This window comes from Candoia aspera, chromosome 1, assembly GCF_035149785.1.
Source record: "Candoia aspera isolate rCanAsp1 chromosome 1, rCanAsp1.hap2, whole genome shotgun sequence".
Lineage (NCBI taxonomy): Eukaryota > Metazoa > Chordata > Lepidosauria > Squamata > Boidae > Candoia > Candoia aspera.
This window is the reverse complement of record NC_086153.1, coordinates 81689081-81705579: the sequence shown is the minus strand read 5'-3', so window position 1 is coordinate 81705579 and position 16499 is coordinate 81689081. Positions and strand designations below refer to the sequence as shown.

Here is a 16499-nt window from a genome sequence, read left to right as displayed (position 1 = left end):
TGTATATTCAATTCTAGCCTTCTCGTTGGACAAATTCACATTTTCCTTTTTAACCATATTTAAGCAGTTAGTTTAAAAGAGTTTCAGCTAAGCAAGATTCCCTTTAAACCAGAATATTTCTTGTGACTGGGGGCAAAGATACTTTGCAGAAAGAATGCATGTTCCCCAGCTATTTGATCTGCTTCTCATGACAGGGTAATAATATCACACAGATGCATTGGTTTGAGTAACAATACAAGTTCAAAAGTGGAATAAATCAAGTATTTGCTAAGTGGTAGATTAACAAAACAAACACTAGAGATGACAAGGAGTAAGTCTAGTATATCTCTTGAGAATAAAGACTGTAATACCATAATATAATACTATATGTTTATGTGACAGTGACTGGAGCATCAGGAGTTCCTGAGAACAATCCACCTTGCACCGTAAACATCCCAATTGCTCCTATTCACAGTTCAGCACAAGCAATGTCACCAACTCAGAGCATAGGGTTGGTGCAGTCTTTGCTAGCTAATCAGAATGTGCAACTGGATGTCCTCGCAAGTCAGACAACAGCTGTGGCAACAGCAGACCATGTGGCTGATAATGCAGTCCATTATTCAGTCCCAAGCAGGTACTCTAGCCCAGGCCAAGTGATCTTTGGAGGAGTAGAAATGGGGCGTATCCTTCAGGTCCCTCCTCAGTTACCCTTGCCATCACAGAATGCCGTCCAGATGGCAATTGTGGACCACAGAGATGGGGACAGAGACCACGAACACCTCCAAAAAGCTAAGGCTTTGCGTCCCATTCCACAGGTGGCTGAAGGAGATGCAGCTGTCTTCAGCACTGCCCAAGAAATTCAACTGAACAAAATAAACCCACCTCCTCCATACCCCGGAACCATACCTGCAGCTCCTACCACAGCTCCACCACCTCCTCCTCCGGTACCTCCACAACCTCCTGTAGATCTCTGTTTGAAAAAGAGTGATTTCTCTCTATATTCAGCAGCCCATTACCAGACCCCTCTTGGCTATGAGAGAATCACCACCTTTGACAGCAGTGGGAATGTCGAGGAGGTGTGCCGCCCTCGAACCCGGATGGTGTGTGCCCAAAACACGTACACTCTGCCCGGGCCAGGCAGTTCTGCCACTTTAAGGATTACTTCATCAGAGAAGAAGATTCAGCAGCCATGTACTAGTGCCACCTTGAACAGGCTCACAGTTCCACGTTACTCCATTCCAACAGGGGACCCACCACCTTATCCAGAGATTGCAGCCCAGTTATCTCAAGGCCGTGGCATCGCACAGAGGTTGGACAATAGCATCATCCATGCTACGCTGCGGAGAAATAGTAGGGAGGCAGCCTTGAAAATGGCTCAGCTGGTTGACAGCCAGAGGGCCACTCTGCAGTTCCCACTGAAACTCAAGAGCAATGTTGTGGGAGCCCAGTACCAGCAGCGAGTGCCAACTGCCCTGTACACATGCAGCCAGTGCAGCAGCAACACAAACAATGGCACCAGCAACACGAACAATGGAAATGGGAGCATCAGTAACATCAACACAAGCATTGGCACATCAAGCCTCAGCACTATGAGGCCTGATGTAACAACAGGCAGCAGCTCTCAGCACAATTCAGTCATTGCACACTCAGCCAGTACATCGCCTTTGGCCTCCCAATCCTCTTACAATTTACTGAACCCTCTTGACAATTCTCGGGAGCGGACTGATTATGTAAACTCTGCCTTCATGGAGGATGAGGCTCTTTCTCAACACTGCCCTGTGGAGAAATCGGCGCGCCACGTCCCTGTAGCCATGGCAGAACCTAGCATTGCTGTAAAAAGGCCACCCCCCTATCAGTGGGAACCTATGGTGAGTGAGGAGATATGGGTTCCTCAAGAAAGAACAGCTCAAAATACTTTGCCCAGACCTGGTAAACCCACCCCTCTAGTAATTGGCCAAGCTCAGCATTTGGATATATCCCGAGCAACCTTTGTTTCCCCCAAATCTCCAACCAGTCCTACTGCCACTTTCCAGATGAGTTATGGTGTTGGAGCACCATATTTGGGAAACTACAGTATCCCCCCTCCTCCTCCACCTCCTCCTCTTCAGGGAATGCAGGTCCCCTGTTCTCCCAAAGATGCTCTGGCCCCATCCCAGATTGTACAACAGGAGCCATCTGTTGTGCTTCAGCCAGCCTATCCCTCAAACCTCTCATACTGCCCTTTGCCCCCCATGTACCCTGGAAATAGTACTTGCTCAAGTTTACAGCTGCCACCAATGGCCTTGCACCCATGGAATTCCTATAGCACATGCCCACCTTCTGTCCAGAGTACCCAGAACACTCTGCCACCCAAACCACTTCTTGTGGTGGATAAATCTGTTATGTCTCCTCCACCAGTAGAGCCTCCAGGTCATGTGGGCTCTGATGTGATGGCAGAGACAGCAGATAACTTCCAAGAAGTGCTCTCCTTGACAGAAAGCCCCATTCCTCAGCGGACAGACAAGTTTGGGAAGAAGAATCGCAAGCGCCTGGATAGCCGGGCAGATGAAGGAAATATGCAGGCTATCACAGAGGGAAAAGTCAAAAAGGAGGCTAGGACCACACTGACTGACTTCAACTCACTGATAGCCAGCCCAAGACTGGGCAGGGAGAAGAAAAAACTCAAGAGTCAGAAGGACCAGCTGAAGTCAAAAAAACTGAACAAGATGAATGAATTTCAGGACAGCTCAGAAAGTGAGCCTGAATTGTTTATTAGTGGGGATGAACTGATGAACCAGAGCCAAGGCAGTAAAAAGGGGTGGAAAACCAAAAGAAACTTGAGGACAGCCAGTGAACTGGATGAATTTAAATGCCGGAAAGCAAATGAGAAGGAAGATGGGCGGCTGGGAAACCAGGGCTTTGTATATGTGATGGCAAATAAACAGCCCTTGTGGAATGAGGCAACCCAGGTCTATCAGCTGGACTTTGGAGGGAGAGTGACTCAGGAGTCTGCAAAGAATTTCCAGATTGAGCTGGAAGGAAGACAGGTAAGTTAACAAAGAGAAAACAGAAGACTTTTCTTGTGTTTGGCCTTAACGTGTATGTCAGGTGAAGCTTCATGTGACTGCTCTTGAACAGTCATTTCCTTGCATAGAATGACGCACATGTATTTACGTACAAATATAGGGTAGATGTAATGCTGATCCTAGAGTTAGATTTGTACTGGAATTTAGACATGTGTTTCATTTTGTGTGTCTCAGCTGCCTAACTACTGATGGGAATAAGTGTGGAACGTGGATGGGGAACATCTAGCCCTTTAGATGTAACTGTACCGCAACTCTCAATATCCCTCATGATTTGCCTGGCTAGGGCTAGTAAGAGTTGTAGTTCAACAACTGGAGACCTCAGATTGCCCACCTTTAGTGTTCTCTTTGAGATACATGCAATTTTTTGGTAGCATGAATGGCTTGAAGCTATATAAAAAATAAACCTGTTTTGTTCCAGGAAAAGAATGGAGGGTAACTGTTTATTTTTTTCTGGAAATTTGCCATAATAAAAATTACCAAGCCAGATAACTAGAAAATGTTACGATACTGTATGTGAGTCATGCCATACTGAAACGATAAGCATTGGGAGGAAGTTCCTGTGACATCTCTTGCAATATGATGTGAATTGTGTAATTTGCTTCATTCATTCATATTTATTGATATGCTGAGTCTTAATTGCTGCTCCCCTCCAAAGGGGTCTGAAGGGCTTACCTTCATTTTTTCAGTAAGAAGATTAAAGTAACAAAACATAATCACACACAAAAAGACCCTCATAAGAGTAAGCAAATTACAAAGGAAACTATGATTACTGAGCAGTAATAAGCATCCAGACACAACCCAGAGTGGTGTTTCCCAATAGACACCAGATCCCCTTCCAGGGGTTTCTTTAAAAAGCCAATTGTTTACAGCTTACCTGTAACTCAACAGGTTGTCAAGACATGACTGATACAAATTACATAATTTGCATAATGAAGACATGACATCAGTCTGGTTTATAAATATTCCTACTACAAAAAACAAGCAACAGTGTGTACAGAAGTGTTGAAGAAGAAAGTGTATGAATCTGAAATTCTGGCTGTTGTTATTCACCACGTATAAGAGCTGCTGCATTATGTACTTTAGTAATAGAAGGTACATAAACACTGATACAAAGTGGTTTTCAAAATTAAGCCAGTGTTATTTTCTTAAGAGATAGAAATCATACTCTTCAGTTTTTAAAATGGGTTCCATAATAGGCTTTGCTTCAATATTTAAAATTAAAACAAAAGAATACAAATAAAATGACTAATATGGTTTGTTTGACTTTGGCCTAATGTGATATGGGAATCCTGCCATTGTTCCACATCCAGGTATGTGGAACTCAACTCCCAGAATTCTTAGCACAGGTCACATTGGCTGGAGAATTCTGGGAATTGAAATCCACACATCTGGAGGTTGCCCATGTTGGGGATCACTATTTTTAGGCTTAGTAGTATGTGCAAATTCAGTTGTTTTTTTTTAATGAAATCTTTATTAATTTATTTAATAAACATAGAATTACATACAAACAATAATATCTTACAATACAAAAAAGAAAAGAGAGAAGAAAAAAAAGAGAAGAGAGAGGGGAAAAAAAGAATATATATATATATATATAAAAATAAAAGGGGGGGATAAGATGAAAAATAAACAAACAGAAAGATTAGGGCTTCCAACTTTCTAGACGGTACAGCTTAGTATCCTAGCGTGTTATTATTATTATTTTTCCTTAATACTCTAAATTGCCTTCATTAATTCTAATAAGAGATTAAACAATTAAGTAATTTACTATTTATATACTATATATACATATTAACTTTTTGAGTCCATTCCACATATTTGAAAAAAGGTGTCCAGTCCTTTTGAAAATCTTCCATATTTTTATCATTTAGTTGGTCCATTAGTTTTGCCATTTGCGCCAAATTTAGGGATTTAAGTATCCATTCCTCCACAGATGGGATTAATTCTTCTTTCCACTTTGCAGCGTAGAGAATTCGGGCCGAAGTAATCAAATACAGTAGAAGTTTTCCATAGTTTTTTTCCAAATCTTTGTTCATAAAGCCCAATAAATAGAGTTCCGGTAATTTATCAATATTAACTGCCAGCATTTTACAAGTTATATTATGTACAGATGACCAAAATTTTTTTGCTTTTTTACAGGTCCACCACATATGGTATAAAGTTCCAATTTCTTTTTTACATTTCCAACAGACATTTGACGTATTTCAAAACATTTTCGATAATTTTTCAGGGGTGGTATACCACATGTACATCATTTTATAAAAATTTTCTTTTAAATTATAATTTGATGTAAATTTTAATCCCTTAGTCCACATTCTTTCCCAAACATCATATTCAATATTGTATCCAAAATTTTTCTCCCATTTATTCATACATTGCTTAATTTGTACATTTAGTATTCTCATTTGTAATAACATTTTATATATTTTAGAGATCATGTGGTCATTATTAGCATAGATTTGTTCATCCCACCAAGATAGTTTTTTTGTAAATTTATAACTTTTAGCATCTATTTTAAATTGTTCTTTTAACTGAATATATGTAAACCAATGACATAAATATCCTTCATTTTCCAATTCTTCTCTTGTTTTCATTGTAAATTTAGTCCCTTCAAATTTTATTAAATCCGAATATTTTAGCCGCTTATAGTTTCCTGTTGTTTCTCGCCTTACAAAAGCTTCTTGTGGGGAAATCCATAATGGTATTGTCCATGTTAGATTTATATTTTCCCCAAATTTTAAGAATAGACAATCTAATATAATGATTGTTAAATGTTTTATTTACTTTCAATTTGTTATACCATAAGAAGCCGTGCCATCCAACTTTTAAATCATGCCCTTCTAAATTTAGTAATTTATGATCTTGTAGGGTGATCCATTCTTTTAACCATAATAAACCACATGCCTCATAATATAGCCTGAAATCGGGAAGACCCAAGCCTCCTCTTTCCTTGTCTTCTTGTAGTAATTTAAATTTAATTCTTGGTCTTTTCCCTTGCCAAATAAATTTTAAAAGATCTTTTTGCCATAATTTAAAAGTTTTATCAGTTATAGATATTGGAATAGTTTGAAATAAAAATAGCATCTTCGACAGAATATTCATCTTAATTGCAGAGATTCGTCCCATAAGTGATAAATTTAATTTTTCCCACCTCAGTAAATCTTGTTTAATTTCCTTCCATATTTTAACATAATTATTTTGGAATAAATCACTAGTATTGGTTGAAATCTCTATCCCTAGATATCTAACTTTTTTGACACTATTAAATCCTGATTTAATTTCTAATACATTCTGATTATTTTGTGGCATATTTAAACTTATCATCTTTGGTTTTTTATTATTTATTTTAAAACCAGCTAATTCTCCATATTCTTGTAGTGTCTTTAATAAGTAATCAATTGATATTAACGGGTTTTGTAAAATAATAACTAAATCATCCGCAAAGGCTCTTAATTTATATGTTTCTTGTTTAATCTTTATCCCTTCAATTCGATGATCCTTTCTAATAGCTTCTGTTAGAAACTCCAATACCAATATAAATAATAAAGGAGATAGTGGACAGCTTTGCCTTGTTCCTTTTTCTATTTGACATTCTTGTGTTATCTCTTCATTGATCATAATTCTGGCTTTTTGAAACGTATAAATTGATTTTATTGCTTTTATAAATATATCACCAAAATCCATCAATTCTAAAGTCTTAAACATGAAGTTCCAATTTAGATTGTCAAAAGCTTTTTCAGCATCTAAAAATAACAACATAATCTGTTTTTCATTATGAAATTGAGCATACTCTATTATATTTAAGACTGTCCTTATATTGTTTTTTATGTATCTTTGGGGTAAAAAACCATTTTGGTCATAATTAATTATTTCTTGAAGAATTGTTTTTAGTCTTTCAGTTAAAATTAAAGTAAATATTTTATAGTCATTGTTTAATAACGAAATAAGTCTATAATTTTTGCATAGTGACGGGTCTTGTTTTTCTTTTGGGATTAGTATGATATTTGCCTCTGACCAAGATTTTGGTATTGGATTTCCTAACAGAATCGCATTCAATAGATCTTTAAGTGGTAACAAAATTTGATTTTGAAAATATTTATAATAACCTGCTGAAAATCCGTCTGGACCTGGAACTTTGCCTATTTTCAATTTTCTAATTGCCTCTATAATTTCCTGGGTTGTGATGGGATTATTAATTAATGCTTTTTGGTCTTTAGTTAATTTCTTTAAATTTTGTTTTAATAAATAGTTCTCAATTTTATCAATTGAAATTTCTTGTTTCTTATATAAATTTGTAAAGAAATTATGAAATGCCTTTTTAATTTTTTCATTGTCAACTAATTTCCATTTTCTCAAATTTTAGTAATAATTTTTTTTCCTTTCCTTTTCTTAATTTATATGCTAGCCATTTTCCAGGTTTATTAGCATATTCAAAGTTTCTTTGTTTAATATGTCTCAATTTTCTTTCAATTTCATCTGTTGTAAGTATTTTTAATTGCTGCTGTAAAAATTTTATTTGATGGTTTATACCTTCATCTGATGGTCTTATTTGAAGATTTTTTTCTTTTATCTTAATTTGGTCAAGAACTGTTTGAATTTTTTGTTGTGTTGTCCTCTTTAAGCAACTATTTAAATACATAAAATATCCTCTCATATATGCCTTGCTAGTATCCCATACTGTCCCAATACTCACTTCATTATTTAAATTCCATTCAAAAAATTCTTTCAATTTCTTTTGGCAATCTTCTACAAGTTCTTTATTTCTCAACAAAGTTTCATTTAATCTCCACCTATAACTTTTTGGGTGGAGTTTTATAGCCAATTGAACTGGATTATGGTCTGAGAAGGATCGGGGAAGAATTGATACATTTAAAATTTTATTTGCCAAATTTTTAGATACCCATATCATATCGATCCTGGAGAATGATTTAAATCTGTCTGAATAAAATGTATAATCTCTGGCTGTACCATTTTTATATCTCCAGGCATCTACAATAGCCAAATTTTCTGACATATCAAAAAAAGATTGGGGCAATTTTCCTTGATTTTTTAAAATTTGTTGTTCGGATTTTCTGTCAATAATTGGTAAGGTAACTCCGTTCCAATCTCCCATCATAATCCAATTGTTATAAGATAATTCGGAAAGTTCATTTAATAAATTTTGATAGAATTTATTCTGATTATCATTAGGGGCATATACTCCAACCAGTATTGCTTTGGAGTTTTGTAATTCTAATTCTATTATTAAATATCTCCCATTTTTATCAACACTTATTAATTTAGGATTTAGAAGGGGTTTTACATATATTGCAATTCCATTTATTTTTTTTTTCATTTGCTGCTATAAATTCATTTCCTAATTTGTTATTTACCAGATATTTACTATCTTTTTTTGCAATATGAGTTTCTTGAAGACATATTATATCTTGTTTTAATTTGTATAAATAGTGAAAAACTTTTTTCCTTTTAGCTGGGGTATTGGCTCCATTTATATTCCAGGAAAGGCATTTTAATTCACTCATTGGAAAGGAGTATTGCAAATTCTTTAGAACTTGAAGCTAGTTCTTCTACACTTTGTTCCTCTGTATCTAAACGTTTCACTTTACTTTCTTTACTTTTTGGCCTTTCCCTTCTATCTGTTTCTGATTCTAAATCTTCTTTATATTTTCTGAGAAATTCCTGAGCCTTAAAAATAGTATTTAATTTATATCTTTGTTGTTGGAATGTGACATTCACTCCTTCCAGTGTTTCCCACCTAAAGGGGATTTTATTTCGTTTAAGGACTTCAGTAAGAAAAAGATAATCTCTTCTTTTTTTTAATATTCTCAGTGGTATGTCTTTCAATATCATAATCTCCTCTCCTTCAATATTAATTTTTTCCCCCAGGAGGCCTGTATTATCAAATCTTTGGTCTTCTTCCTCGCAAATTCAATTATTCTATCTCTTGGTTTCCAATTAATTTTTGCATATTTCGAATTAGCTCTAAATATTTTTTCTATATCTTCTTCTAGCCTTTCTTCCTCCCATTCAATTAAACTTGCAAGCATTTGAACCACTATTTCTCTTATTTCTGTCTCTCTTTTTTTCAGGTACACCTCTAAGTCTGACACAATGTTCTTTTTCTTTTAACTAACACAGTTAATCGGTCTAATTCTATATCATTTTCTATTTCTAATTTCTCCACTCTTTCTCTTACCTCTTGAATGTCTGCTTTTATTCTTTTGTCCATTGTCTCTAACATATTATCTAACCGTTTTTCAAAGCCATCTATTTTCTCCTCTAGTAGTTGCATTAAATTTTGAGTAATATTTTGAATTGTTTTTTGCGTAAAGTCTTCAAACATAGCTTTCAACCATTCTCCTTTCCCGGCTTTTGAGCCTCTCCTGTTCTGTCTCCTTGTGTTCATTTTGTCCTTATAAAAATCTTTATTTACCTATCTTAGTCACTACACCTAATGTTATATTTATCTATATAAAGCAGTGTATAATATTTATATCCAAACAATTCAAGATAATTTTATAAACATCTGCAATATAGTCCAATATGGTGTTAGAAATTAATTAATTAATTCAGTTCCTTTTAAGTGAGGACTGGCAATAAAGTTTTTTGGTCTCCCAAGTATAGAAAAGTTTCCCCCCCCCCTCCACTTAGAAAGTTTCTTCTTTTTCACTTTTGTAGTCAAAAGTTGTTGTTCCTTTTACTAGAGATGAAGGGGGCTGCAGAATTGCCTAGATGACTAGGCTACTCACGCGGGTTCTACCGATGTACCTCCAGGCTTCCTGGCTGCTTTGTTGTTGCAGCAAAAGTGAAATATTGCAATAGAAAGCAAAGCTTTCGCCTGCCGCTCTGAAACCACTGGAGTCTTTCGTCGGCAGCACTCCTTTTCTCGCGCTGCCTACGAGGTCTGCCCGTCTCTCTCCGACTCCGCAGAACTCTCAACCTCCGCGTGGTAGATATCAATTTTTCCGAGCTGTTACAAGGCTCGACCAGCCGCCATACTCTTTCACCGGAAACCGCAAATTCAATTTTGATGTATTTGGTAAGCCATGGTTCAGTCCAGAATAGAATTGTTTGAATCCACTGAAGAACCTGGTGCTTGGCTGCCAAAGGAACGTCTCTTTGAAAGCCTTAGCAATGCCAGTAGAACTTCATTCCAAATGAATATAAGTCTTGGTAGAAGGCAAAGGACTGTGAGCTTCCCCTTTCTTTAATAGTCTACTTTCTATTTACCTTTTTAGCCACTAATTTTATTTTTCTCTCCCCTCCCCACCCATCCCCCCATCTTTCAGGTCATGCAGTTTGGACGGATTGATGGCAATGCCTATATCTTGGACTTTCAATATCCATTTTCAGCGGTGCAGGCCTTTGCAGTAGCTTTGGCTAATGTGACTCAACGTCTGAAATGAAAAGAGAAAAACAGCCTAGAGAGGATTACAAAAAAACCCCACCCAATGGAGCTTTCTCGTAAGGGCCAGCCCAGGAAATGTCAGGGTGGAGGCCTAGTAGAGTTGCGCAAAGGAAACTGGGAGGAAAGGTGGAAATGCAACTGGAAACATCTGCGAGTGCCCAAAGGAGGGCATCAACTTTAAACACTTTTGGGGATGGGTGGGGATCCTTTGGTTTGGGGTTAAATTTATTTGAATCAATATTTTGCTGATTTTTCAGGGCAAGTGAAGGATGAGATCTATTCAGTATTATGCTGGGAAAATGTGGCTTTTGGCTTGTTGTGATGGTTCTTCTGTGTTTGCTGCAATAAAGTAGCTAATGTAAGCTGACAGAGGGATTTTAAAAGACTGCCCTTCCTTCCTCCCCTCCTTCCCTCCTTCCTTCCTTCCTTCTTTTATAAACTGCAGTATGTCGTTCTGTTCTTTCTAAAACAGAGAAATAACTGCCCCCCTCCCCACTTTGCACCTGTTGGTATTATTTACATCAATAATAACAGCAAAAAAGAACAAGAATGCTATAATATACTTGAAGATAGCTGAGCACTATAGGCATGATGGAGATTTGTTGAAAATCCGTATCTAATTTCTAAAATATTCTTCAGAAGAAAAGCTGTTACTTTTGGGGTAGTTTGCAAAAGATGCTGTGTTGAAGAAGCTAGTGGTTTTTTTTCCTTTTCATTGTGATCTGTGATCTGGATTATGAGTCTGTACCAGACAGTAAAAACTGGGGGGGCGGGAGGGGGGAGACAAGGGAATGAGGCATGCAGATACATGTTGTTTTGAAATATTTGTATTGATTTTTGTATGAATGTAGGATACATATGACTTGGTGTGGCATTTAAGTAAGAGCTACATCTGCTGGTCCTCACTTAAAAATGTTTACAAACTAAATAAATAAAAATGTAACTTTTGAGCAATTTGAGTTCCACAACATTATAGTACTAATCCAAAAGAATATTGGCAAAAACTGGATAACCTTTTGTAAAGAGTGAACTATAGGCAGTTAGTTAGATTGGGTGTTTTGAGTGGAACCAAGATCAGATCAGGAGCCAGCATTTGAACTGGGGTGGCTACATGAACAAGGCTAAGATTTAAGAATGGATGCACACAAGCAGACTGTCCCCAAACCCTGGGCCATGGACTGGTACCGGTCTATGGCCTGTTAGGAACTGGGCCGCACAGCAGGAGGTGAGCAGTGGGCAAGCGAGCGAATTTACAGCCTGAGTATTTACAGCCGCTCTCCATTGCTCGCATTACCGCCTGAGCTCCGCCTCCTCTCAGAGGAAGCAAGCCCATTGGCTGCTATCTCCAAATGGTGTGAAGAAAAAAGAATAAAAGATTGGGAAAAAGAGGAAGCGCTTGAATCATCCCGCAACCATCCCCACCCCCCACCCCGCCGGTCTGTGGAAAAATTGTCTTCCACAAAACCAGTCCCTGGTGCCAAAAAGGTTGGGTACTGCTAGTCTAGAGTTTCACTGAAGGGAGTCAAGCCTGAGATAAAGATCCAAACGGTACTATGATCACTGTTGAACTATTATGGGCAAAAATTGGATGGAACAGAGGTATCTGATAAGATCAAAGCTAGTTTATTACACTGGGGTCAGGGAAGACTAAATTTCCTCTTCCCTTTGTATTCTGCCATCTCGATTCCACTAAGGATGCCAAATTGTAAATCAGAAGGTTCCTGGTTTATATCCAGCTGAATCTGTGCTGGTTGAGAAATGGAACCGGCACCAACTCAGCTATTTTCTCTATTCTTCAGTTTGAGCAGGACCATTTGACAAATTGGAGTGACAGTGCTCCAATAAATGGTTTGAAAGCCAAAACAGAGGGAGAATATAATAGTATTTTATTCAACTTTAGATAGAAAAATATTTCTCTTGATGAATTCTCTATTATGTGTCGAAGGTTGTGACAGATTCTTCAAAAGGGACAGTTTTAAGAGAGGGGAAGTCTGTTTCATGAACTCATTAGGCTCCTATTTTCCTGGCTTTGAGTGAGTGAACCAAAACAGATCCCATGAAATGCTGCAGATCGCAGGAAAACAACAATATTTTTTTCTTTCTGGTAACATATGCAGAAGTTTTGTCTAGAAAGAAAAGCATACGCAAACCAACGTGATCATAGATGATCCAAATGTTATGTCCCATATTTTCCACAACTAGAAATTCTTAAATTACAAAGTTATAGCATAAGTACATAAGAGAACTTCTTTATTCTTTAGTAGAAACTAATTCTACTAACGAAGGAAAAAATAGGTGGTAGGACATTTGCAGGAGCTGAAACTGTTATTCATTTCTTGCATTCTCCCTAGCTTCTGCAGCTTCATTCAGTTTTATTTCCATTTTAGAACTAAAAGGCTTATAATTGCATAAAATAATAGCTAAAAATTAAAGGTGCATTTCTCAGGATGTTGCATTCTCTACTTAATGCAACCACATGGGATGATCACAATACACAGAACTATAAATTGGTAACTTCCCATGATCTACTTTTCAGCCCTAGGCCATCATAGTGTTTGCAGAGTTCTTGGAGAAAAGGCATACTAGGGAGGAAAATCAGCATATTTCTTTATTGGAATCATTCATCGATCAAAGAAGCAGAACAAAAAGGCTGTCTTGTCCCTATGTAGTTAATTCAAAGCATCCTTAACCTTGCCTTTTCCTGCAAGACACAGGCCATGTAGCAACAGCTTTGTCGTCCACCTCCCTCCTGTTTTGAATTGCCTGTCCAAAGGTAATTGGCTTTATTGGCTTGGAACCAATGGTAGCTAGGCACAGACTGCCCCTTCTCCTTGATCCAGGGGACATTTTGCCCATTTCCCTTTTCTGCTGCAGGTCCATGGAGAAAAGGAACTTCCAATACTGGGGAGCAGTTCTTCAGGACGCAGGAGTGGTTGCGTTCTTTAAGCAAAGAATCCAAACAGATACTTCATTGCAGAATAAACATTTCACATGCTCAATTTTGTGCTCAAGTTGTTCAAAGCTTAGGAGTAAGTCTGGTAAAATAAATTAATGAATAAAACCGCAATCCTGGTTCTGACCAAGATGTTTTATGTGTCTCTTCTAACAACTGCATTTTTGTTGTTAGTTGTCTGTAGAGTGGATGATCGTTGTTCCTGGACAAAAGATTTTTAATGAGAGTTCTGAGACGTGTAAAAATATTTTAGAATGCAACTTCTGTCATGTCCACCAGATATATTTTTATGATACCTAATGTAGAAAGCACCTTTTTCTGAATTCATAACTGTGAACAACGCCAATTACAAACCACACATTTTTATTAATAAGGAAATACCATCTTGGCAACAAGTTTTGGTGCAAGAACAGTTTTGTCTCCGAAACACTGATTTTTTTCTCCTACTTGGAGGGAGAAAAAAATAGGAACATTCCTTAGCACCTGTAAAAGTCAGTTCTCAATAACAATATAGAGGTTGGACAAACTAGGTGAGGAACCTACGGTCTGTCCAACACTGTTGGAATCCAGATCTCATCACCAGGACTTTTGGTGAAGGATGAGAGACACGATCCAACAATAGTTGGAAAGCTGCAGGCTTCATCCCCTTGTTCTCCCACTCCATTCTCATTTGGTGGATCCCCTGCTTACTCAGTTCTATCTCCAGAGGAGAGGTGGGTAATTTTTGATGACTTGAGCAGATTAAAAAAAAAAAAAAGCTGGAAGGAAGCTCTGGCATTGCAGAGATGCTGTGACATCACTGAAAAAGATTCAAAGAGGTTTTTGGTCCATGCATGTGGGATGCATTATGCCTAAAACAAGAGTTACCTACTGTGAATTCCTCAGAGCATGCTGACTGGGGAATTTTGGGAGTTGAAGTCCAAGTATCTTAAAGTTGCTAAGGTTGAGAAACACTGATGTAAAGTATAAATTAGCAATCCCAACTAATTGGCTTAACTACAAGAGTGGAGATGAGATGAAGTGACTTCAGCAATTTTTAAAGGTGGGCAGGAGAAAGACAAACTGCTGTGACCCAGCAGGACAATGAATGAATTTAATATTTTGCTTGCTTGAGGTAAATCAGTTTGGATGGAGGATTAGTGCTGTGTTCCACAAAGGGGAATAATTATGGCAGATTCCTGGTGTTCATTAATAGCATGAAAAGATGAGGAGGGAAAGAAGAAAAATCTCAAAATGTACCAAAATATATGAGGGACTGCTTAAAATATTCTGCAGACCTTAAATACGTTTCTAATGGAGTAATTAGCAAGGAACCATTTTGTCCCTGAGGAATCTGTGCTGAAACGTTGGACAACTAACATTTGCAGTAGACTTTGTAATTATATTCTGGGACCATTCTGAACACCCTGTCATTTGGATTTACTGATAATGGCCACTCACTCCTAAGAAATTATCAGCTTAAGCATTGTTACATTTGGATATTGTCCCCAACAGTCCTTGGTCTGGAGAAATGCCTTATAAACAAATATAATTACAGTATATTTGGTTTACAGAGTAAAATTAAGGATTACATTTAGGCCTATATAAAACCTTTAATTGGAAATGATTATTTTTATTTATTTATATATTACTTGGGTTTATATGCTGCTCCATTTCTGAAGACTCTGAGTGTCTTGTGGGACTTGGTAGTGTCATATACCATTCATCATGGAAACATAAAACTTCATACACAACACTTCAAAATCAAACCCCAGAGACAACAGTTGGTATGTTCAGAGCTTGTGTCAGTATTTGACACTTTGGGGCAGCCTAAAATAGCCACTTATTTATGTCCCACAGTAATTTTGAACTAGCATCACTCTTAGGCATTGCAGGAAGGGCAAAATCTAGTTAGACTCAGACTGAGTCTACTTGAATTGATGGCATAGATAGGTGAGACCGTTAGGACTTAATAAGGGAGAAATGGGGTCACCAGACTAAATATAGAATGAGTTCTGAACATGTTAATCATAAGGTAATCTAATCACTGGAAACTCCCACCCCCATCCCAAAAAATAAAGAAAAGCAAATGCAGAAATACTAAGTCTTGTTCTGTGAGCTGATGTTTAAGAAAGAAAAAGAACTATTTATGCAAAATAAATTATTAACAGCAATGGTTTAATACCACATATACTTGAAAGGGAACACAGGCTTGTACAGGGCACTCCATTTTTTGTATTGGAATGATACAAGCCTTATGATTTCTTTCTTATTCTACATAACATTGCAATACATGTCTGTGATAATTTCCCCACTTTACTGTCTTAAAAGATCTCTCTCTCTTCATATACTTTAAATACTATTAACAAATTTTCATGAGAATATAGAATCTGAACTTTACCATAAAAATTTTATTCGAAGGGAATTCTTTGACAATGTACAAAAATTAGATCTTTTGGTGTTACGATTTTTATTGTGTTTGTGAAACTGGAAAGACCAAATAAAGGATAAAATAGAGCACTGGTAAGGAGATACTTACTGTACAGGAATTCCTTCAGCCCCAAGCTCCAACTCTATAGGCTTATTTAAGCAAATTTGGTACTCCATGTATCACTGGATTCAAGATTTTACTCAAATAAAATCTAGTGATTTTTGAGTCATTATTTTATTTATTAAGTTGTGGTAGTGTTACAATAGATCACTCCCATCTAACTGACTAGTAAGCTGGTCCAGTGGTATACTGTATTTTGAAGGCACTTGACACAGACTTTAATAAATCTAAGCATTGCTGAATTGAATCTTACCTAGATAAGAATCCTATACTATATGTGGATTTTGAATAATGAAAGAAGGATGGATGCACATAAATGGAATATAAAATAAATACATCCTGCCCCCTTCAGAGAAAGTATTTGTAACATTCTGCACAGGTAAAATATACAGAAGAACCTGTGTTCTCCTTGCTTGTTCCTTCTTTGATATTCAAGACCTGCATACCCAAGGTATGTTTTGGGAGTTTGGGGCCATGCCTTTAGAACTGAACACTTGAAGCATTCCAGCAGTGAGATGATTATCAGGCATGCAATTAGTGGCCACCATTGCTATATGATATAAC

General features: G+C 37.1%; 1 protein-coding gene across 2 annotated transcripts in view; it reads left to right on the top strand.

Moving 5' to 3' along the window:
* The window catches only part of TULP4 (TUB like protein 4), a 108179-nt gene extending 96773 nt beyond the window's left edge, over window positions 1–11406 (top strand). For both annotated transcript variants that reach the window (XM_063308024.1, XM_063308034.1), the window contains 2 exons: window positions 382–3005; window positions 10334–11406. In XM_063308024.1, coding sequence (XP_063164094.1) covers window positions 382–3005; window positions 10334–10450 — 2741 coding nt within the window. In that variant the 3' untranslated portion in view covers window positions 10451–11406. The remainder of the gene's footprint in view (window positions 1–381; window positions 3006–10333) is intronic.
* Window positions 11407–16499: the final 5093 nt, after the last annotated feature.